Consider the following 24928-nt stretch of genomic DNA (forward strand, 5'->3'; position numbering starts at 1 on the left):
TTTCACAAGAACCTGGTAAGCTTATTAAAATTAATTTAATGGAATCCCATAAACACTAGTTACTTAACAACAAATCAAGATGCTTGATGTATTCTTAAGCCATTACTTAACAGGGGTAAAACAAATATAAGGTTCCAATTATTTACTTTGGGCTTCCCCAAAACATAAATAAGGACCTTTATAAAAACTGTAAGGACTAACCACAAAAACCAAGATTATCAATCAACTCTCTGCAGACATTTCTTGAATTATCCCAAAATTTTAAGGTGAATTTCCCCAGAAAATTCTATAGTTATCTTGTCAGTAAACACATAAACTTAGTAAAAAGTAAACGCTGAATAACTACTTCATATATTTAAAAAAAACTATATAATTCATATTTATGCCAAGAACACTACAATTTACAGAAGTTCCATCAACATTCTTACCTATACCTACTCACTCTGAAGGCAGGAACATTTCTTTGGGTTGAATCAGGATCTCAGTATGCTTTGTCCAGAAAAAGTGAAGGTATGAAAATATAAAACAAAAAGAATATTGGCTCATTACACATGAGAGGCCAGCCATTAAGAATTGTCAACAGGATGAAAGGAAATACTGAGGAGAGCTCCTCTGGGTGAGTAGTTAAAATGTGATCAAAATGTAAAAGAGGAAGTATATATATACAAAACACTTCTATGGGTATTGATACAAAGACAACTCTGAAAAGATGATAAAACACCTACTTGAGGATTTTCAGAAATGAGATTCACAAAACTATAGCAACATAAGAAATACTAATTCAGAAACATCTCATTTGACTGCAGATGAATTTCAAAGTTGTTAGGTTAGGGAATCTGCCCAAGGTCATATGGTTAATGCCACAGTTTGGACTAGGACCTAATTCTCCTGAATTCCAAATGAGACCTCCCCACCCCCCAACCATTTGCTATACTACCCATCTCTTCTGTGTTCTTAACCACTTGAAATCCCTTTAACTCTCTTTGCCCCCACAATGTACCCTTTAGGGAAAGTCAAAAGAACACCATTCTGGACTATGGAGACTATGTAGACCTGCTGATCTAACAATGTAGGAAGCAGTATATAAAAAAATGACTAACGGTTGTCGCCAGCCCTGTCGCAATGGTGAAGCTGAGCAAAGAGGCCAAGCAGAGGCTGCAGCAGCTTTTCAAGGGAGGACAATTTGCCATCCGCTGGGGTTTTATTCCTCTCGTGATTTACCTGGGATTTAAGAGGGGTGCAGATCCTGGAATGCCTGAACCAACTGTTTTGAGCTTACTTTGGGGATAAAGGACTGTTTGGTCATCTGGTTTTGGAAGCAGTCAATGCAGAGGAACAACATGGAAGGTGTGCTCTCTGGCTGGGATAAAAGATGGGACATCGTTCAGACGGTCACCAATTGGATGGCACAGGGCTCTTACTTCTCAGATACATCTGTGGCAGAGTGGAACCTCTACTGACTTATTTATGATAGACTGTATTAAAATAAATGTTTTTAACAATGAAAAAAAAAATGACTAGATTGCAATTCATTTTGGGGTGAGGAGCAGAGAGGAAATACAAAAGGAGGAAATTGTATAGACAACAAAAAGAGAAGCACAAGAGGAAGTATTATCCTCTTTTGTTATTTTATTACTGTTATTTTATTTTGTAGTTAAGTCCATATATTATATAAAACATAACAGGAAAAAGCAACAAATGTATAAAATAAATTGAGGTGTCTGGATGGAAAAAAACACAAGAGCCTTGCCTTTGTGTCTATAGAGCTCTTGATATATTGTTGGTCTTGCACTAGAGATATCAAATAAAGATATCTAGCTTGAAACAAGATTTGATATGCTGCAAGGTTAAGCCATAGTTTGATGATGGGTCATGACAGATTTTCTAAATCTTATTCTTAAATATTGGCTCTAACAAAAGCTGATATAACAAAGTGCAAGCGTTTATCATCAGACAGCAAGAGGGAAGGAAGCTTCAGTGAATGAATGCAACTTACCTCCAAGTCCTCTGAAAGGAGGTGAAAAAAATAAATACTGTGTTTTATCAGTATTCCCCCAAAGCATTACCTAAGCATGCAGGAGGATGCTGTGAGCAGCTACAATAGTAAGATCCAATCCAGAGGTAGGTTCAAGGCCAAAAGTAGAGGAACGGTTGGAGAAGTCCTCCTGGGGCCAGTACCATTTCACAGAATGCGCGTTTGTGCTGGGGAATGAGTCTATGGCCTATTTTTTCTGATTCGAAAGAACATTCCCAACTTCAACCTTGCTGAAAAAGAGGCATTTTTGCACCTGCTATTAAGAACAGCTAGAACACAGGATAAGGCTGGCATAAAATTATTTAGCAAGCACATGCTAGCTATTCCAGTTTGAAATCTACCAAACTGTAAAATCAAAAAAATTAAAAAGTTGAAGACGGAGCTGTTGTTTCTCAAAGATGAAGAAACCATCTTACAAAAAGAGGGATTAGGCACTCACTTAACTCTATACGGAGAACATCCTTCTCAAGCTAGATGGAAGATGAGGAAGAGCATTGCTACAGGCTGACCAGGCCATTTGGAGACCGAGGGGAGAGGAAACAAGGCATTCAGAAAGAAAGCTAGTAGAAGAAATTCTTCTGGGTCTAACTAGGTAAGTGAATCTAAGGCAACTGCACCAAAGATATGCTACCCATCATGCCAGCCTGTAGCTGGTGGCAAAATATCTCAAGACATTTTAAGCCCAGAAAAATATATGAGAAATATGTTAACCAAGCAAATTAAAACCAAAACCTCCAAGGGTAAAATCTTCTCAGATTTGAAATCCAAGACCCTCACTTTTTATTAATTCTGTGCATCATTACAAAAAATAAAAAGTAACAAATGTAAAGATTTGTTTTATTTCTACTGGGGTAAGGAGGAGGATAAATAAAACTGTTTTCCAATTTGCTCTCCACTGTATACACACATACCCAAACACACACATACACACATACACACACCTAAAGTACCCCAACAAAAAACAAAAAAAACCATGAATCAAAAACCAAAAGACCCTCAAACTGCACCAACACTTCATATTTTGACCAAAAGAATAGATCCTGGGAGGAAGTGCAAAATGCAAAATTAAATGACCAAAAATTGCTGAATAAACAGCATTATTAATATACAAAATATTTATATTACTGAACTAGTAACAGTTGATGTTCTCCGTGTCTGTAAAACTTTGGAACCACATAGCTGATTTGTTAAATCTAGTCCATGCCAGCTTCCAAAAATCAGAAAAGATCTTAGTTAGCTTCATTCTTTGATGCCTCATCAAAATTTTCTACAAGATCTGAAAAAAAAAAAAAAGTTAATGAGTTAAATATACAAAAAAATGTAAATGCAATCCCTATCTTCTGGCTCAACAAATACTGCTACCAGAATTAGCCTGAAAAGACACAGGACAAGAGGCGGAAACGAATTGGGGGCATTTCACTAATAATGGTTCAATTTCTGCTTAAAATAGAAACCTTAAGGAAATGTTAATCCTTTTTTGCCTAAGCAAACTACTAAGGTGAACAGCGTTTTCATATGTCAATCATAATTCCTACAGAAATGCTATAACGTAAATTTATAATCACAGTGATTCCAATTTAATAAAGGTATATTCTAACTCAGTAAATGCAGCAGAGCTTTGTGTGACGATTTCTGATTCCACATTCTAAACAGGAGGGTTTTTTCATTAGCCTGAATGCACATCATTATGAATCCATTTAAATTCACAAGCTCACCATCAACAAAAAACTGAAATATCATCACAGTGAATTAAATGAGATAAACAGGATGCTAGAAGTCTTAAAACTAAAGAAAGGTCACTTACCTGGAACATCATCCTCCTCCTCATCAATGTCTTCTGGTTTTGGGGTTTTGCTATCCAGCACTACAAAAAGTTTACTTTAAAATTAGTCACTGAGAACAAAGACCTTCATGCAACACTTACAATGCTTATCTTTTTTGCCTGTCTACACAGTTTATAGAAACAAATCTTACATAGCTGTTCAGGAGAAGCTAAATATTGTCTAATCTAAATGCCATTTCTATTTAAAACAAAAATTAATAGAAGTTTTACTTCTTTAGATATATACTAAATATGGTTGGCAATCTCAATGTGTAGTGAAGGTACACCTTGCAAAATGGAATAATTTAGGCGAGTTTAAATAAAAACACTATAGTTAAATTTCTTCTCCAAATTCCATATTCTTCAAATAAAAAATTCAACATTCAAGATTTTTTTCTATCTCATTTGGCATAAAAGTATTGAGCTTTGTAGAATGAACACTGAAATAAAAGGCTCTGATTTTCAAGAATGACAAGACAAATTTGAAACCAGGACTATCTTGGACATTCAGAACTAACAGTTGCTGCATTTGTAGTATAATCAACAATATTAAATGAAAATACAGTTCTGTGATATCACTATCTTCTTGTTATTAGTCAGAAGTAAATACCAAATCAACTATTTATAAAATAGCCTGCAGATCCTGGTACTTTCCTTTTAGGTAATTACCTCCCAACTCTCTATATTACTACCAAATGTATCCGAAGAGTCTATAGACTGCACTGCATTAATCATTAAAGGAACAAACTCAAAAATTTATGAAGCATACAAGTAACATTATAAAAGCAAAATTTATGAGCAGGCAAATCCTTTCAGCATGACATAGATACCTTTAAATCATTAGGTTCTTTAAGTAAGATGAGAAGGGGAAAAGGCACTAAACTGAAATACTCACCTTGCCGAGGGAACTGTTCAGCTAACTTCCTAAGACTTGTTAAGCTGTCAGCACCAAGCTGACTTAATATTCCAGGAAGCATTTCTGTGATTGGTTTGGCTTCTGCATGGCCGGTAATTGCAAAGGTGTTGGCAGAAAGGGAAGCTTGGACTTTGGGATTGTTGAAATGAATAACTGTCCCATCATCTTTAATCATGTTCACCTGTATGATCACAGAAAAAAATGTATTTCACATATTTGGTACAACTCAAAAAAATCTGTTTAAAAAACAATTAAAAACAATTCTTGTTTTTTACCTGGTAGGTGGTTCTGCAATCCCGATGTAATAATTATCTAAGCAGTGAATTTGGGTGGAAAAACACCCTAGCAACGAAGTAAAATGGTGTTTATGGCACAAATTACTAGGATGGTAAAGAAATAATCACTTTATTATAGAATCTAGATTCTATTATTTTGTTATTATTATTGGACGTGCCACATGGCTTGCAAGATCTTAGTTCCCTGACTAGGGAATGAACCTGGGTCCAAAACAGTGAAAATGCCATGTCCTAGCTGCTGGACTGCCAGGGGATTCCCTAGAATCTAGATTTTAAATTCAAAGATTTCTACTATGAGAAGGAAGATCATGCCCACATTTTTTAAAAAAGGGAGTTATCAGCCAAGAATTGGCTTCTTAGTGAAATTACCCGTTACTCAATTTACACTATCAAACTAAATCCATACAGATACTACTGTATCTGTACAATAGTTAGCATCTTACTTATGGAACAGGTGGTAAGGAGATAATAGTGTACCGTAAAAATAACCACTGAAAACCCATAAAGAACACTCAGAAATTTAATCAATCAGGGTTTTACTCTTGAATACCTAGTAAATTTACAAAAGTTTCAACTTGTTTTCCTCATGTCATTCTTTGTAGGAGATTTTGTCAGTTCCTCTAATCCTTTTAAGTAAAGCTTCTCAACAACCTTCAATAACCCTTGTAAATGACAAGAAGTTCTCCCACTCAGTTGTCTAGCCATCTGAACATTTATCAGTTACTAGGAAACCCTTAAATTCATCTCCATATTCTTTCAATAGCTTTCTTCAATATGAACCGCTTCAGATTTAATCTCATCCATTGCCTGGGACTCACTGAAAAGGAAGGTTGAATGTGTGTGCACTATGTAAAATGTTATTTTTCTCTCTCACTCTTGCTGTGTTTTAGTAGAGTCCTATGTATTATATCTGCATGTAAGTTAAATGTGTAAATAATGTGATTACACTATGCAGTTGACTTCACTGGGTAAGTTACCTTGGTGGTAACATGCTTATTAAACAAAAAGATTAGGAGAGTTAATTCTTGGCTACTTTAGAAGCATTTCATGGTCCATCCAAAAACTGCCCTTGTCACAATCAAGCAGAGATGCTGAGTGTTCTCCATGGTCAGTGGAAGAGGGCTTTTCTTCCTCAGAGGTGATCACCACCACTGACACACAGCACCAGAAAGGAAGGGGAAGAAAGGGGCTTCTAAATTTCAGGCAAGACCTGGAACACAGAGAAAATAAAGGCAAGTCCCCTAGAAAACTGTAACTAAATCCCACAAATACTATACAGAGTAAGCATTCAATCCAACTGAACAAAAATCATGAGTTAAAATTAATTTATGTTAACTTTAGAAAAAAATAAACTGTGTACTTCTGAAGATAATTATTGTGTAGGTAGAAAAGTTCAATGGAAAAGTAGCTTAAAGTATGAGAGGAACGGCGTGAGAAGGCAGCAGTGGCACAGTAGATGTGAAATGGGATGGTTTTCTGGATCTGTCCCAGAATTACATAATTTTAGTATGGGAAAAGAATAAAGATATGGTAGGACTATGTTTTTCCAAATCAAGACCCATCACTTAACTTAATAAATGACTTCTATAACACTACCAGGGGTGAAAAGTGTCTCAACATTGGAATATGAGATTTATTTTATTTACAAACATTACAGTCACAAGAGATTTAAAATCAGTATTGCTCAAGAAAAGTCAGGCCATACATTTGTTGAACTTAGAGGTCTCCTAGTTCAAATCTCTTGTTAAAGAAATAAATACTAATGATAAGAGTTCTTGGTTAAGCAATACTGTTGTTCAGTAAGCAATATACCCAAGGACAAATAACCGATTATGTGCAAACTCAGAACTTAAACCTAGGTTTCCCAACTTTATATTTAGTTTCTTTTCTATGATGTCATTCACATTCTTAAACACATATTTGTCTATAAAAATTTAATTGTGTGGCACCATAAAAGCTTGTCAGAGAATTATTGATCTCAGAGTACAGGTTAAGTAACAGCAGATATATGAATAATATATGCCATATCTATTCCATGTCAGATTGTAAAATAGAAATTTATTAATGGTTGTTTTAAATGAGGTTGTGTAAAAGATGTAACTCCATGAATAGAAAGGTCCAGAAACAGGTGGAGAATTTAATTTTAGAGTAGATAGAATGAAATACTAGAGGTTACAAAGGCCAGAATCTTTTATTTCAGTCTAACATTCCTTCCCCTCTACTGAGCAAATAACATGGTTATATAAGGCTCCTAGATACAGGTTATTAGAACTATCAAAGGATTAATTATTGAGCAAGCAAGATGAACAACTCTTCCCAACTCTTTTAGAGGCAAAAGGAAGGATAAGGAATTTGTTGAATTAACAAAGCAAACTGTATGCATTTCATATGAAGACCTCACTTTCTCCAATGATTTTACTGCTGTTTGGTCTACGTTAAATCATACAACCTATATATAGTATAAGGACAAGGAACTGACTGTTAAACTAGATACCATACCAGCTCTCAGGTCCCTTTTTCAATCAATCAAGTATCCCCTTTATGTCACAGTGCTTTTTCCACTTAACAGGTAGCTGAGGTAAAGAATGCTACTTGAATTATAGAGGAAGAGGCTTTTTTTTTTTTTTGACCCCAGTTCAGAACTCTAGATGCCCTTGCTCTTATTTTTCACTCTAATAATACTGACATGTTTTGAAGTTACCAGAAACTACTACGTCCTCCCATGTATAGTGTATTTACATATGCTGTTTTCCCTGTTCAGAAGAACATTTTCCTGCTTCTCCACATTGCAAGTTCCCATTTATCCAAGACACGTGAAAACTTAAGGTGGTTTATGTACCTTCTGACTTCATGAAAACTGATACTATACAAAATTATCTTGTAGTATAATTGTGATTGTAATCTTTGACCTTACTAGAAGAGGAATTCCTTGAGATTAGAGGTCACTGTCTTATGAGACACAGCATTCCCTCAAGTGTCAGCACATAACAGTCACTCAAATTTGTTGAATGAATCAACACCTCTTATACAGCTTATTCTGAAATCATGGATGCTATCAGACCTCAATACCTCAAATGCTAGATGAGGGGTCATGTTAAGGTTTAGAAATAGCAACAGTAGTTCCTCCAATGGAGATTCCCAGAACCTCTGGGGCTATTTTTAGGCCTGTCTTTTCCTACTGTTCTTCTCTTTCTGAGTGAGCCCAAATGCTCTACAGAATCCAGGCAACTGCTGGATGGCCCAATTACACTATCAAAACCTTAGTAACCCCTGCCACTGCTAACCTTTGAATAGGGTACATACATTAACCACAGCAGCCTTCAAGATGCTTAACTACACAGTGGGTAAGTTTTTGTGGCTATAAAGAAGCTTACAAAGTTATAATTGACCCCACAGCTCTTGCTGGTAACTGCCCTCTCAATTCAGAGAGGAAATTTAAATTCTGCTATGTGATTTTTTGTGTGTGTGTCTCCAAGTCCCCATTAGGCCAGTTAGCTGCAGTTCATAATTGACAGCTGTCTTAATATCAAGTTTTATTGCTACTCCTTCTTACATGTAGTGGTACTTAAATGTTTATCAGAAAATTAATCTTCTATTGTCTTCCTGTTATATTTTAATGGAGGTGAAATAATAAACATTTTAAGAATAAGGCACATAAGTGTCTGGATTTTGTAAGGCTAAAGGATGTCAGATTTTGAAGATTATGGCCTCTGCATTCCCATAAGTCAGCATCTTTCACATTGAATCCTTTTAAACTCCTGCTTATTTCTGGCTAGTATGAGGCATAACCTATTATTGATAAGAGTGAAAGTTAACAGATATCATTAGACTATATGATAACACTGGGATCATTTTCCCTTATGCTCTAGTGGCAAGAATCTGATGAGATGGATTCTCTGTAGCTATGCTGTAGATAGTGTAAAATGGCATACCCTTTCTGAAAATCAATTTGGCAATATGGATGAAGAGTTCTAAAAATACTAATGATCTTTCAGTCAGTAACTACATTTCCAAGAATCTGTCTGGAGGAAATCAGAAATGAAGATAAATATTTATGTATATATGAGTCTAATATGGGATTCTTTACTATCACAGCATTATAATGCATAATAAATAAGAAAAAATGTTAAAATATGCTATGTTCATATATTGGAATATATACAGACACTTAGACTGATGCTTAAGAGTTTTTTACTGACAGGAAACAATTTTTATAATACTATTCAAAAATGGAAGGGTTTTAAATTGTACATCTAGCTGTAGTCTCAGATATGTTAAGTATATATGCATATAAAGGTGGGAAAGAAAGACAATAATAATAATAATAATAAAGACACAACTAATAATTATTTCTGAGTAATGGAGTTATGATTGAATATTAATATTTTTTCATATTTTATGTATACCCCTAACTTTCTGTAAAAGTTATAACTGGGGAGGAAGCTGTTTTAAAACCAAAAGATGTTTCTCAATAAACAAGTGGATAATATGTGGTATTACCCACAGAATAGAATATTATGAAGCAATAAAAGGAGTAAAGTTCTGATACACATTAAACACGCATAAATCTTGAAAACAAGCTAAGTGAAGTCAGACAGACATGAAAGGACAACTATTTTAAGATTCCACTTACATGAAATATCTGTAACAGGTAAGTACAAAGAAAAAGTAGGTTAGAAATTATCAGAGGCTGGGAGAAAGAGGAATGAGGAGTTATTACTTCTAATGGGTACAGGGTTTCTTCTTTTTTTAAAAAAAAATCTATTTATTGAGCTGTGCCAAGTCTCCGTTGCAGCATGTGGAATCTGTAGTTGCCGCATGTGGGATCTAGTTCCCCAACCAGGGATCGAACCCAGGCCCCCTGCATTGGGACTGCAGAGTCCCAGCCACTGGACCACCAGGCAAGTCCCCAGGTACAGAGTTTCTATTTGGGATTATGAAAAATTGTGGAAATAGACAAAGGTGCTGGTTGTAAAACACTGTGAGTATAATTAATGTCACTGAATTGTATACTTACAAATGCTTAAAATGGAAATCTAACTCTGGAGTTCTCCAGTGGACTGATGAGTCTGAACTTTTAAAAGCAACCTATATGATTCTGAAAAAAAGTGGTCCCAAGACCAATCTGAGAACTAATGAAGCAAATATAGTAAAGACAAAATTTTGTGGAAATAATAGTTTCAGTAGGTGGGAAAGAAAAGGAGACACCAAAAGAAATAAGGATAAAACAAAGGAGGAGAAAGGGCAAGAAGCAAAGCACAAAATTTTAAGGAGAGTGTTGGCAAATGCTACAGAGTATCAGTGAAATGATGATGAAGAGGAAGCAGGATAACAGGTGAAATCATCTGTAAAAGAAAAAAGGAAAAAAAAAGAAAAAAGAAAAAAGGGTAGGGCATTCCCTGGCAGTCCATATTAACAAACTGAGGAATAAAAACCATAGGACATCTCAACAGATGCTGAAAAAGCTCCTGATAAAATTCAACATCCATTTACATTGAAAACTCTCCAGAATGTGGGCATATAGGTGACTTACTGCAACATAGTAAAGGCCACATATGATAAACGCACAGTTAACATCATACTCAATGGTGAAAAGGTGAAAGCATTTCCTTTAAAATCAGGAACAAGAAAGGGATACTCAGTCTCACCATTTTTATTCAACATAGTTTTGGAAGTCCCAGCCACAGCAATCAGAGAAGAAAGAGAGAAAAAAAAGGAATCCAAAATGGAAAAAAAGTCATAAAACTGTCACTGTTTGCTGATGACATGACAGTAGTATTCAGAGAAAATCCTAAAGATGTCACTGAAAAATTACTAGAGCTCATCAATGAATTTGCTAAAGTTGCAGGATACAAAATTAATATACAGAAATCTGTTGCATTTCTATACACTAATATGAAATATCAGAAAGAGAAATTAAGGAAACAATCCCATTTACTATCACATCAAAAAGAATAAAATACCTAGGAATAAACCTCCCTAGGGAGGCAAAAGATCTATACTCTAAAAACTATTATGATGCTAATGAAAGAAATGGAAGATAACACAAACAGATGGGAAGATATCATATTCTTGGATTGGGAGGCCATAATTGTCAAAATGACCACATCACCCAAGGCAATCTATAGATTCAACACAATCCCTATCAAATTAACAATGGTATTTTCCATGGAACTGGAACAAAAAAATTTTTAATTTGTATGGGAATTAAAGATCCTGAATAGTCAAAACAATCTTGAGAAAGAAGAATGGAGCTGGAGGAATCAAGCTCCTTGACTTCAGACTACATTACAAAGCTACAGTAATCAAAACAGTTGATACTGGGTTTCCCTGGTGGTCCAGTGGTTAAGAATTTGCCTCATAATGCAAGGGACACTGGTTGGATCCCTGGTCCAGGAAGATCCCACATGACACAGGGCAACAAAACCCATGTACCACAACTATTGAGCCCATACTCTGGAGCCCATGAGCTGCAATGACTGAGCCCATGCGCCACAACTACTGAAGTCTGTGCACCTACAGCCCATGCTCCACAACAAAGAAGCCACCACAATGAGAAGCCAGTGCCCCGCAAACACAGAGTAGCCCCTGCTCACTGCAACTAGAGAAAGCCTACACATAGAACGAAAACCAAGTGCAGCCATTAAAAAAAAAAAAACTGCATGATACCGGCAAGAAAACAGACACACAAATCAATGAAAGAGAATCGGAAATCCAGAAATAAACCCACACACTTATGGTTAATTAACCTATGACAAAGAAGGCAAAAATATACAATGGGAAAAAAGACAGTGGGAAAACCGGACATCTACATGTAAAAGAACACCATATAGAAAAATAAACTCAAAATGGATTAAAGATCTAAATGTAAGACTGGATACTATATAACCCTAGAGGAAAACACAGGTAGAACACTCCTCAACGTAATTTCAGCATTATTTGTTTGGATCTGTCTCCTAGAGTAATGGAAATAAAAACAAAAATAAACAAATGAGACCTAATTAAACTCAAAAACTTTTGCACAGCAAAGGAAACCATAAACAAAATGAAAAGGCAACCTACTCAATGGGAGAAAATATTTGCAAATGTTATCAACAAGGGATCAGTTTCCAAAATATATAGCTCAATATCAAAACCAAAACAAAAACTAAATAACCTAATCAACAAATGGACAGAAGAGCTAAATAGACATTTCTTCAAAGATATATAGATGGCCAGAAGGCACATGGAAAGATGTTCAATATTGCTAAATATTAGAGAAATGCAAGTTAAAACTACAATGAAGCCAGCATAAGCCATCATTAAAAAGCCTACAAATAATAAATGCTGGAGAGGCTGTAGAGAAAAAGGGAACCCTCCTACATGGGAGTGTAAATTGGTGCATCCCCTAAGGAGAACAGTACAGAGCTTTCTCAAAAAACTAAAAATAGTTACCATATGATCCAGTAATCCCATTCCTGGACATATATCTGGACAAAACTCTAATTTGAAAAGATACATGTATCCCAATGTTCAAAGGAACACAATTTACCAGAGTCAAGACATGGAAACAACCTAAACATCTATCAACAGATGAGCAGATAAAGAAGGTGTGGAATATACACACAATGGAATATTACTCAGCCATAAAAAGGATGAAACAATGCCATCTGCAGCAATATAGATAGACCTAGAAATTATCAAATTAAGTAAAGTAATTCAGTCATTATATATATGACTGAATCACTCTGGTGTACATTTGAAACTAAGACAATGTTGTAAGTTACTATAATTCAATTTTTTAAATGGTTAAACAATTTTAAATAGTTAACTAAAATTTTTTTTTTAATTTTAAATGGTTAAAAAAGGATTTGCACATAGGGAACGGAGAAGAAGGTTAAAATGGCAGATTTTATGCTATGTTTATTTCCACATAAAAATGTGGAAAAACATAAAACCAAAAAAGCAGGGTATCTGGGACTTCCCTTGTAGTCCCATTGTTAAGACTCCATGCTCCACTGAGGGGTATGGGTTCGATCCCTGCTTAGTGAACTAAGACCTCACCTGCTGGCAGCATGGCTGAAAAAAAAAGCAAGATATCTAAAGAAACTAAGACTGCCATGTAATAATAAGGTTGATGGGACAGAGTGCTCCTCTTTAATTCTCCTGCACTCAGAGCTGTACACCCATTGCACCTGACGCTCTAGGTTGAAGGAAGAAGGAACTACAGTAAGGGTCAACCAGTAACTTTAGGAACTTTAAGTCCTTTTGCTGTACAAGTGGTTCAAGAAAAGGAAAACATGAACAGTAAAACTTATGTGTACAATTACAAAATTTAAATTCCCAGTCCTAAGTTTTCTCCTGAGCTCCAGCTCTCTAAGACTAACTTCTTGCTAAACAATTTCACCTAGAATAATCAATATCTCTTACATTTAACAGGCCCCAAAAAACTTGGGATGTCCATGGGAGTCAGCATGCTATAGACTATAAATGATGAATAAACACAGTTCCGGCTGTCAAGACTCTTGTAATCAAGAGACTACGGCAAACAGACTACTTGGTTAATAAGAAAGTAATCATACCTTACAATATGAGGTTGTAATAATAAACATATTCTAGCAGAGCAACTTAAGTTAAGGGGAGTGGAAGGACAGAGAAAGTGTTGATTATTATGCCTGGAAGGAAAGGAAGGTTTCACAGAGACAAAAGTATACCTTAATTAAGATAGAAGCTGTCCTCTGAAGATAACAGTAAAACTCCATGAAGCAACTAAACCATCTGAACCAGAGAAGCAGATTTTTGGTGACATTTCTTACCAAATACATCAGATAAAATCAATGGTCTCTGAGAAAAGAAAACAGATTCTACTTTTGATAGATTCATGTTATCACCAGGGTGACAACACCATCTCTATATTCCATCAGATTACCAAAGAAGCAGTACATCTAAGTATCTTCAACTGCCATAGAACGTAAGAATTTTTCAGGAACTGAGTTCTGGATTATACTCTCAGAGTTCACATAGGCATTCCTTCCTAAAACCTGGTTACTTGGCTTTTTTGTATGAAACAGTCTTTGACACTCCCCTGCCCCTTTCTGACAGCTTTGGATTTCTGTCTTTGGTGACAGGTAAAAGAAATCTACATACAATTAAACTTATTACCTCAAATCAACAACTAATTAATATATAAAGATCAGTGAAGTCCCTCTTAATTCAAACAGTCCTTTAGCTTTTACATATTTGAAGAGGACATAAATTAAGCATTAGGAGAGGAAAAAATAACTGCCAATACTGAAGGCCGAGAAAGTATGGTTAGAATTTTACTAGGCAAAAGTGCAATGAGTTTTTGAAACCCACCACTGATCTCTCTGTGCCCAAGCCACCAAACTGATTACTTTCTACTGGTTTGATGTTTTGAAGGTCAAAAGATAGAAAACATAGTAATGTTATTTTTGTCTTAAAAATGTTACCATTGCTATCTTCTCTTACCATTCCTATCTGCTCTTTTCAAAAGTTTTTATCTACTTTCCTTAAACTGTCAAAACTCCAGAAGATAGTATATTCCAGAGTTTAGCACTTTGAAAAAGTTCAAAACAGCCCAAACTGTAATTAATGTGTTTATTCTAAGACATATATATTTTTTCCTATTTTAATGTTTCTGAAAACTGCATGTTTTCATGTATACATTTAAGGTAGTAGTTTCTTTTTTCTGTTTTTAAAGTTTTAAAGTGTGTGTCATCATTTTCTTGAAGAAAAAAACTGTTTAATTATAGTAACACAAATGTAATGTTTGAGGCAAACCAGATTATATACTAGATATGCCTAAATAAAATTATTTTAGGTCTGCAAAGTGTTATATAAAGTACAAATATCTTGGTTCTCAAAAAATCAATTTTAGAAAAGAGGGAAAGAAGGAAAAAAGTAAAACTTCCCATTTTAGGCTAAACCATTCAGAAATTTTATAGCTGTTACTTCATGTTGTTAATTTTCTTTATCTGTATTTTCTCTGTATAACTAGTCTGTGAGGACTGGAAGACGTCACTTGTGTACCCATAGGGAGGTAGGGGTGCAACAAGAGTGTGTACATGTCTACTGTTGCTGTTGTTTCCAGTCATCCAGTTGTGTCTGACTCTTTGTGACCCCATGGACTGCAGCACACCAGGCCTCCCTGAACCTCACTATCTCCCTAAGTTTGCCAAGTTCACGTCCATTGCATCGGTATATGCCTATATGTACCATTAATTTTCTGCACAACATTTTGGAGCTATGACTCCCCAAACAGAATTGCATTGGCAACACCAACAAAAATGAATTAACAATATAGTTTAATATATGCTGTAATAAAATTAAATACAGGGCATTATGGAGGTACGTAAGAAAGGCATCTAACCTCTCTTTGCATAAATGTGTATGTGTGCTACCAGGAAGACTTCTGGGACAAAATAACACCTACATTAATACCTGAAAAGGAGAAAAAGCAATGTCCTTAGAAATACTTTTGGGAATTTCTCTATGATGGTGTAAGTAATGAATTCTGCATGGCAGGTACTCAATAATACAGGACAAGGCAGGTACTGCCCCTTTCTTTGGTGGGACTTTGGAAGAACGGAGAGGAAAGAGGGGCAGGAGGAGAGGGAAAGGTCAAGAGTGGGCCTAAGTGAAACTAAGAAGACCAAAGCAAGATAAATCAATGAATAAAATGAACTCTCGTTTTGACATACTTAGCTCAAATCTGGAATTCAACACTTACCAGCTATGTGATCTTGAGCAGGTACCTGACTCTCTTAAGTCTCAACTTTCTTATCTGTAACCAACAATAACTAATTCAAAGAGATACCGTGGAGCTGAAATGCATAATACATATTTTGTTTATCTGGCTAAGCTGACTAATTAGTTTCCCTACTAGATGTTAGGCTCTAAAGGACAGAGACTATGAATAATACCTTATGCACCACTGCCTAGCAAAATGCTTGGCATACAGCAGATATTCACTACCATTAAATATTCAGTATGATAATCTGAACTACAAAAGTACTATGACCTCAGCACAGCATTATAATTAGGTTTGATTATATTCAGAAGAGATCAAAGACTGCTAACTGACTGGTTTCTTATTTCACTATAAAACACTAAAAGTTTTATTAATTATAAGAGCCAGAGAGTTTTCCAAATCTGAACAAAATCAAACATTTAGAAAAGCATGTCCTTGGAGATAAAATCTATACTTCAAGGAGGTAAATAAAATCTTTTCCTCTCTCTAAAGAAGTGTTTTCAACAAAGGGTGATTTGCCCCCCAAAGGACCTGCATCAAAGTCTGGAGACATTTTTGGTTGTCGTAACTGAAGATCTAGTGGGGAGACTCCAAGAATACTGCCAAACATCCTAGAATCCATAGGACAGCTTTCACAATAAAGAATTACTTGGTTCAAAGTGTCAATAGTGTTGAGATTGAGTGGGGAGGGGTAGGAGTTGGAAGGGTAGAAAGATAGGCAAAGATATAAGATTGCCTAAACACTTATTAGTAGGTTAGGTTTAATATTATCAGAGTTCATGTCCATTATTGCAACTTTTTTTTTTTAGTGAAGCTGTAATTTTTAAAGAGAAGCTTAGATTTGCTTTTTCTCAATTATGTCCCAGATAGAGAATGCTCTCTCTGGAAATTATTTTAGGTCAATGAAAATATATGAAAGCTTTTAATAGCTCAGGGGAAAAAAAAGCATTTTAAATGCTTAATTTCAAGACTTGCAAATAAAGTTTTAAGACTTATCAGAGTAAGAATGCAGAGCCATATCAAGCTATAAGGAAAAAAGATACATGTGACTTACCTTCCCTACTATTTTATCAGTACATTAATTTTGAAAGTATAAAGTAGATTTAAACAATGTATTTATTTGTTCATATATCCGTGATGGAAAGAATATGTGGCACTTTGCCATTTCACTGCCTTTTCTTTGTTACTCTTCTATTTCTTTAATAGTGATCCTCACCTCCTGCATTGTTTCTGATCTACATTTTACAGCACATGTGCATTAACAATCTACTAAGACTTGTGAGGTAGTACTACACCTGGTAATGATGTAATGAAATCTGATAGTAGTTAAAATTTAAACACTATTATCAAAAATGGAATCATCAGGTAGAAGTAGATCTAGATGGTAACAGATCACAAATAGTTGGTGTTATGATGATTTTTCTTGCATATCAATCTTTGGCTTCCAATCTGAGAAAAGTAGTATCATCAAAATAATTTTAAAATTAATAGTTTTTTAAATGGTCTAATAAGAAATGCAATTCATGTAAAGCTACTGTGAGAGCTTTCTGAGTAATAATTTGAGAGTCTGTGAAGAGCAGAAAGGTACTCTTATGGGAAAAAAGTCCACCTTATTGGAATAAATCTTTGGGTTTCCTTATTTCTGTATTATTAGGAAAAAAATCTTATTTTACATTAAAATTAAAGAGTAGGTCCATAATTTTGTCATATATGCAAATATTAGGTTGGCAAAAAGTTCGTACAGGTTTTCCGGTAGGACAGTACGGAAAAACCTGAACGAACTTTTTGGCCAACCTAGTTCTTTGAGTCTGAAAAGTATAATGGAATTCCTTAACCATCTAGTAAAATCATTTTTTGACAATCCAATTTTATACAGTAGGCAAATTCAATAGCTCCAGTCCTTCAAAAAGTGAGTATACGATTCATCTAAGCTGATATATTACATTTGAAAGTCTGGATAATCATTTGTGAATGTTCTGTTTATCCACATAACAATTTTCAAAGTGATCATACCTCTTCAATACCAGCTATATTATTCACAGCCAGTTTTTTTAGAGAACTCTGAAGTTTTTTGTCATCAGCTGTAGCTGTTCTATGTACCACCTTCTTCTTTCTGCGAGCTGTACCCTGAAAGATAACCAAACAAAAGTATTAGCATGCCATGCATTTGATGATTGTAATCACCTGTCTTCCTCTCCATAATATTCTTCCTAAACCTCATATAAAAAATTGCAGACTTAATAGTAATGGTTAAAAAGACTTCTCATAGTCACAGAGTTGTGACTGTCAGCCTAACTCAGATTTTTGAAGGTTAGTTTCTAGCCAATTTTTCTCATTCTTTCCAATATCTAGCCTCTGTCATTTTAACACATTGTTTCAAGTGTTTTCTAACAAAAAATTTTTAACTTCAAAATAACCTGAAGTATGCTTTACTTCAACTTTCCAACAATATAAGGAAAGGTTTTTATACTATCTACCACCCTCTAAAGATATTCTGAAACTTTGGAGATGATGACCTAACAGGTAAATGCCTATTATGTGAGTGTTCTAGAGTCCTAGAACCTAGGAATGAAAAAGATCAAGTTCTTACTTCAAGGAGCATACATTACAATGGGAAGGAAAAATCAATATATAAACAGATTAGATTATTTCAAACAGGATATATGTATTAAGAAAAAAAAATAACATAGCAACAAGAATACTGGGTCAGGGCAAAGCACTATTAGAATGCTCAGGGAAGGTCCCTCTGAAGAGGTGGCGTATGAGCTGAGACTTATGAAAAGATTTACAGGAAGAGGGATCCAAGAAAAATGAAACAAGAGTGAACCTGTCATTTCTAGACAGAGCAGACCAGTATGACTAGAATAAATAATGGGAAAGGTAGAGGAAAATGAAATCAGAAAGACTGATAAGGGCCAGATCACGTAGCCTAATGTGCCATGAGCAGGAACTGGGCTTTATATCAACTGCAATAGGAAGCTACTGGAAGGTTTTAAGCACGAGAATGGTTTGTTCTGATTTATGATTCTAAAAGATGACTGAGGTTGCTGTGGAAAATGAACTATAATGAGATCAGTCAGGAAGCTACTGTAGAAGTCCTGACGAGAGATGAGGGTTGTGGCAGTGGAGATAGGGCTAAGATAGTCAGAAGAACCAAAAGGACTTGCTGATGGACTAAATATGGGATATGAGGGAAAAACGGAATCTAGAATGATGTTTAGAATTTTGACCTGAGCAAATGGGTTGAAAATTATACTATTTACTGAGATAGGAAAACTTCACTTCTAAATGGATATTTTGAAACTCTAAATAATTTTTTCCATTGAAAAACTATTTAAGACAATGAATTAAACTCCTGAGCCAACACTACTCAGGAAATCAGCCTTATAAAGGGTAGGCAGGGGGCTTAGTCTCAGAAACTCCGGTGGGAGTGGAAGAGAGCCCCATGAGTAGCAATAGAGGTTGTGATGAAATCAAGTTAAGGGATGGACTAAGAGAGACTATTAAGATAGATGGCCATTAATCTGTGAAGTGTTCTGGATTCAACTGCTTGCTGGTTACAACTTAAATGATCCTTATGTACCTTAAAATCAACTTGTCTATAAGCTCATCAGCCCACCAAAATATTCTCCCTATACTTCCTAATTTTCATAGCTCTAAAACTAGAAATTTGGAGGCCATCCTAGACTCCTCTCTCACCTCTGTTCCCCACATTCTATCCATCATTAAGTTGTGTCATATACAACCCCTAAATTTGTGTCCCACATACTACAAGCTGTAGCTTCTTCTCTATGCCAACTTGTTTTATTTCATTTTCCACAATGCCAGTATCTACTTTTTAAAATCACTGTTTTTTCTTAAAATTCTTCAGTAGTTGACCTTGCCTATGGGATAAAATCCTAATCTCCTTAGTATGACACACAAAACTATGATCTGACTCTACATTACCTGTTTCATTTGCTGCCATTCTTTATCCATTATAAACTCTAGTTGTAACAAATTAAAGCAAGCCATTCCACTAAGCATCATGCCATCCACTAAGCATCTTAGCATCCTATATGCATTTGCATGTGTGAGAATAACAATCTCCCCCTTTACCCTATCTACTTGTTCTCATACCTGTTGTTTATTCTTCAAATCTCTGCTCAGTGATGACTTCCTTGACTCAGGTGCACCTTAAACTTCATTTTAATATTTACTATTCTGTAGTGTAATTGTGCAGAGAAGGCAATGGCACCCCACTCCAGTACTCTTGCTTGGAAAATCCCATGGACGGAGGAGTCTGGTAGGCTGCAGTCCATGGGGTCGCTAAGAGTCGGACACGACTGAGTGACTTCACTTTCATTTTTCACTTTCATGCATTGGAGAAGGAAATGGCAACTCACTTCAGTATTCTTGCCTGGAGAATCCCAGGGATGGGGGAGCCTGGTGGGCTGCCGTCTATGGGCTCGCAGAGTCGGACACGACTGAAGTGACTTAGCAGCAGTAGCAGTGTAATTGTGAGTGCATCTCCCTTCCAAGCTGAACTGTATCAAGAGCAGGAAACCTTGACTTATTTATCTACTGTGTGCTTGGCCCATAGCAGTTGCTCAATAAACTAGCTGGCTGACTGTGCCAACCTTCTGGCTTAAAATATACAATAGTGATGTGCTGCATCAAGCTCTTCCAGGTATGTGTTTCTTGAATAGTCCTAATTTTTGCACTGATACATTACATTACTTCCTGCTACAATGTGACTAGTACTTAAGCTACATGAATTTGTTGCTATGACTCTGGAGTCAGACAACTGTTATTACTAAGAAAGCAGGAGAAAGTATTAATACTAGTTGTTTCTTCCCTTCCCCCTCTCCTGTTCCTATCCCCAGGAGCTACAATTATTATCAGAGTAAATGACAGAGTGGGGCTGCTACACACTGTCCCACCTATCCCCTCCCTAGGTCTGAGGTAAATACTATTCTTGCTTTTCCTTTTACAAAGATTGTATTGAGCAGAGATAAAGGTAGAATATTCTCCTTGAGCCCAGGGTTGGAACTGAAGGGAATCAAAGATTTTCAGTGATCAGAACTAACTCTCCCTTAAGTTTCAAAGTACATGGAATAAGAATGCTCATGTTCACATTCACCAGCACAGAAAAACAAGTAACAATTTGGGAGGAAAACCTAGCAATGAACAAAGGTACCATTAGCTTTTGCATCTCCCATTGTAAACCTAACTGAAGCAGTAGGGGTATCAAGTGAAGATAAGGTAACCTCAATATCCAGGAATATCTGAGGGTGGGTCTAACATAATAATAGCTGTCTTTTAGTAAGTGTCTAGTCTGTGTCAGACACTGTTTGAGGTGTTTTAAAAATATTACTCTAATATTTAGAAGCATCTTACGTAGGATCATTTTTATTTTACAGATGCAAAAATGGAAGCTTAGCAAGATTAAATAATTTGTTCATATCATTTAACCACCAGAATGTTAAAAAGTGTCAAAGGTGGCTATTTCAATTGTACCCATCAGAGAGATATCTTCTAATTACCTATTTTAGATCTAGACAAGTTATTTTCAAATTGGAATGTGGTTTAATCTTGATTAATTTAAAAAATTTTAGATTTTCAATGACCACAAATCCAAAATAATAATACTATCTGGTAATAACACATTCTCCTATCAATTTTTCTTATGCCACACTCACCTTGCCCCCTATCCGGACCTGAGCCTGAAGTTTGGCTAACTTTTCTTGATTCATGCTGTTGGTAAATCTAGGGGGGGAAAAATAAATTTGTTAAAGTCACTGTTTTATTTACCAAAACAAAATAACTGTTTATACAACAGTACCTTCTGGTTCACTGAACCTGTAATATGCACCACCACGATAATATTGTCTATATTTTTAAAAATATTAACAATTTTTTCTAGCTTCATAAGTCAGATAGCAAAAGAACCAAAATTAAGAAATACCAAGAGGGAGCTGTATATACAAACAGAAAACAGAATTGAGATTCAAAGTTACTTATTTGAAGATCCCTCCTTAAAAGTGTAATTCGGTACTTTGGTACTCAATAAAACCTAACCAATTCTAAAATCTCTGTAGGTACACCAGTTTCTTCCCCACAGATTTTTACAGAAGAGAGCTGTTAGCAAATTAGCACAACTTTTTTTTTCTCTCAAATCATATTCTGTATTATTTTTTTAAATCATAGAAGAAGAAAGAAAAATCTGGACAAAGAAAAAAATTCAACAGGCTATCTAGCTGTCAAGATATGAGGTAGTCATGGCATCCTATATTCAAGGTTAGGTGGTATGTTAATAATAGGAAAAGAGAACCAGATTTTCAGACATTCGGTGCTTCTGCAGCACTTTCTACAGAGTTCGTTCAACACCTCGCACTAACATAGTATGTCATAACTGTCAAGACAGTCTTGCACATAAGGTAAAATGCCTCCTTGCACAATTTGACAAAAACCTATCTCTGCTACATTAATACGAAATTTTGCAGGGAAGAGGGGAATCTTAAAAATAAACTTTTAAAGGCTAATCTTGATTTTGAAAACTCTAAGTTCATTATAAAGTCAAGAATCCTAGTCTGCTCAGCCCTTTCCTACTAAGGAAAAAAAAGTTCTTCAGTTTATAATGGGTCATAACATTCCATACTATATAAACAAATAAAAGCCAATGTTAAAAGTCTTATTTTACTTGTTCTTAGATCAACAGATCACTACTGAGATACAGCAGAGGGAATAAAGGGTAAGGCTGTTGTCAAAACTTTTTGGTTGATTCTCTAAACTTAACATCTTCCAGATGAAAAAGATATTGCTTTCTTCATTTTAGAGATGAAAGAATCAAAGATTAGGTAAGTACTAATCATTCTGTATTCTGACACTGTACTTAAGATACAAACCTGTGTATCTTTCTGCTTTAAGGGCGAAGTCAAGTTCCTAAATAACATTTAGAATTTACAATTCTTCAATCTTTACTCAGAACTATCACAATGCTCAAGCAGTTAAAAAAATTCTTTTATAGGAGTGTGAATAGAGTACAAAATCAAAAAGCTTAAGTGTGTGGCAATCTCAACTTAAATCTGACACTGACACTTAAATCTGACACTGACTTAAATTTGCTGATGTAAATCCCAATCTCTACAGTCAGTTTCTATAGAAAAGGACCAAAATTCACTGTTCTCAAAGTAATGCGGCCATGAAGGTGTAGCAAACTAACAAAGAGCCTAAGGAATTTTTTATTAAAAAAGGGGATAAATGAAAATATTAGAACCAGATACAAGATAAACTTTTTGGGACTATTCTGCATTCTGAAGTATCAATCCCCAAGAGAAGAGATGGAAGAGATGCAAGTCAAAATAGAGCCCTGATCTGTCTGAAACAAAGCCAGAACAAGATTAACTCTTTAAATCAATGTACAAACAAGAACAGAGTCCATTCTAGGTAATAAGTATAATCAAAAACTTGTTCTTAAGGAGTACCTCAGAGAAAAAGCATTCTAGGGAGGCTGGAAGTTCAAAGTTGGGAGGGAAAGAAAAAAAGTGGTTTTTTGTCTACTACCAGGTTGGGGTGCATGGAATTCAAGTAAGAAAGTGGACTGGATTCAGTTTATGAGAGAAGAGATGTCAAGCTCAGAATCTGGAATAGACCTCAAAGATCACCTGCTTTAACTCCCTGTTCCTCAATCAACCTTTCTTTTTATTGTACCTGTTATTTCTGTCCTGTATAGGATGCCATCTGAAATACTTGAAAGCAGGAGCAGGGTTTAAATCAGAAATACACAAAACAGTTCACATTCCTTCCAATTTAACAGTTGGAAATAAAAGTCCTCCTAGGCCCAGAAGGGAGAAGTAACTTCTTAAGACCATGATTCGTGAGTTCTTCCTTGGGGATCCTAGGATCTTTTAGTCTTTTCCTCAAGGATGCAAGAAATGGTGCAAATAATGAGGTTATAACCAACATTTACTGAGTGCCTAAGTTTTAAGCATTAGAGTAGGCACTTACGCACACCTCATTTTTACACAAGAGATAAAATAAATTCAATCTTTAACCCTGACTTTTTATTATGTGGCCTCAAAGAGAGGCACAGGCTTTGGAATCGGAAGGATAAAGGGTCTACTACATAGAGCTTCAGAAACATATTTTACTTCTCTGAACTTGTATTCCTTCAGTATTAGAAAAAGTGTAACACCACATACTTCACAGTATTTTTTGTTTTCAGAGTTAAAGATTAAGTTATCAAGCACAGGGTATGGCTTACAGCAGATATTCAAAAACTGGTAACTATTGTTACCACTCAAGGGACAGAGCTGGTACAGTGAAAGGCCGTGGGAATGGAAGTTGAAACCACCATTCACTAGAAGTGTAACACTGCCTGTCGGTCAATCATCAACTTCTTGACAGCCTACTATGCACCAGGCAGTGTGATAGGGCTAGAATGATGGGCAAGGCAATGTTTAAGAGAGGGTGGCAGCCTTGTAAACAAATCCTGCCATTACAAGGTGAAGAGCAATGCAACGGAATACGATCTCCAGAGCCTGGGGGCGGGGCTTGCTAGCCTCAGTTTCCTTAGCTGTCGAGTGGGAGGATCAAATCAGATGACAGCAGATAGGTGGTATAAAGCTCACAGCGTTATTGTTGTGAATAATGAGGAGTAACAGAACAGAGGCGGGGGACCGCCTGCCTCCTGGGACTTGATCTGGGCGGCAACAGCGCTGGCCCGCTCGCCCCCACGGAAAGCGGTGGTGCTGGGGACCTTCCCTCAGGTGCAGACCCCCAGCTGCGCCGCCGGTAACCGACAGGCCAAGCCAGCCGCTTCCGCCCCCACTCGGCGCGCCACGGCGGAAGTGGCAGCCCAAGCGGTTGGCGGGTGTCGGAAGAAGAGGGCGGGGGGAGACCGTGCGCAGCGGCCTATGGCCGTGGAGTGGCGGGACCGCCGGGGGTCTCACCTGAAGCAAGGAGGGTCCTCCAACACCAGCACGCGGCAAGAGCAAGATGGCTGCCTCAGTCGAGACAGAGAAAGACGAAGGCGGCCGCGGCGGCGGGAGTGGGACCCACGTGACACATCCTGCCCCGCCTCTCTCACCAGAGCAGCCTATCCTGGGAGCGCATATACGAACTACAA

The 24928-nt window shown here is 36.2% G+C and overlaps 2 protein-coding genes across 3 annotated transcripts; one reads left to right on the top strand and one right to left on the bottom strand.

Annotated features, from left to right (window-relative positions):
• The first annotated feature begins 1098 nt into the window (after positions 1-1098).
• On the top strand, positions 1099-1514 carry LOC136151881 (mitochondrial import receptor subunit TOM7 homolog). Its single transcript, XM_065913321.1, has one exon. It carries the CDS (start codon positions 1123-1125, stop codon positions 1288-1290), a length of 168 nt encoding a protein of 55 aa, XP_065769393.1. The 5' UTR covers positions 1099-1122; the 3' UTR covers positions 1291-1514.
• A 1262-nt stretch (positions 1515-2776) lies between these two features.
• On the bottom strand, positions 2777-24875 carry BTF3L4 (basic transcription factor 3 like 4). 2 transcript variants are annotated; one of them, XM_065913303.1, is made up of 6 exons: positions 24753-24839; positions 21501-21567; positions 17833-17946; positions 4753-4954; positions 3840-3899; positions 2777-3311 (listed from the first exon to the last, which is right to left on the bottom strand). In XM_065913303.1, exons 2-6 carry the CDS (start codon positions 21552-21554, stop codon positions 3265-3267), a joined length of 477 nt encoding a protein of 158 aa, XP_065769375.1. In that variant the 5' UTR covers positions 21555-21567; positions 24753-24839; the 3' UTR covers positions 2777-3264. The 2 variants fall into 2 exon arrangements, with proteins under 2 accessions (XP_065769375.1, XP_065769383.1); XM_065913311.1 differs by lacking the exon at positions 21501-21567 and having other exon boundaries at positions 24753-24875.
• Positions 24876-24928: the final 53 nt, after the last annotated feature.

The sequence above is a fragment of the Muntiacus reevesi genome, chromosome 1 (assembly GCF_963930625.1).
Source record: "Muntiacus reevesi chromosome 1, mMunRee1.1, whole genome shotgun sequence".
Taxonomy (NCBI): domain Eukaryota; kingdom Metazoa; phylum Chordata; class Mammalia; order Artiodactyla; family Cervidae; genus Muntiacus; species Muntiacus reevesi.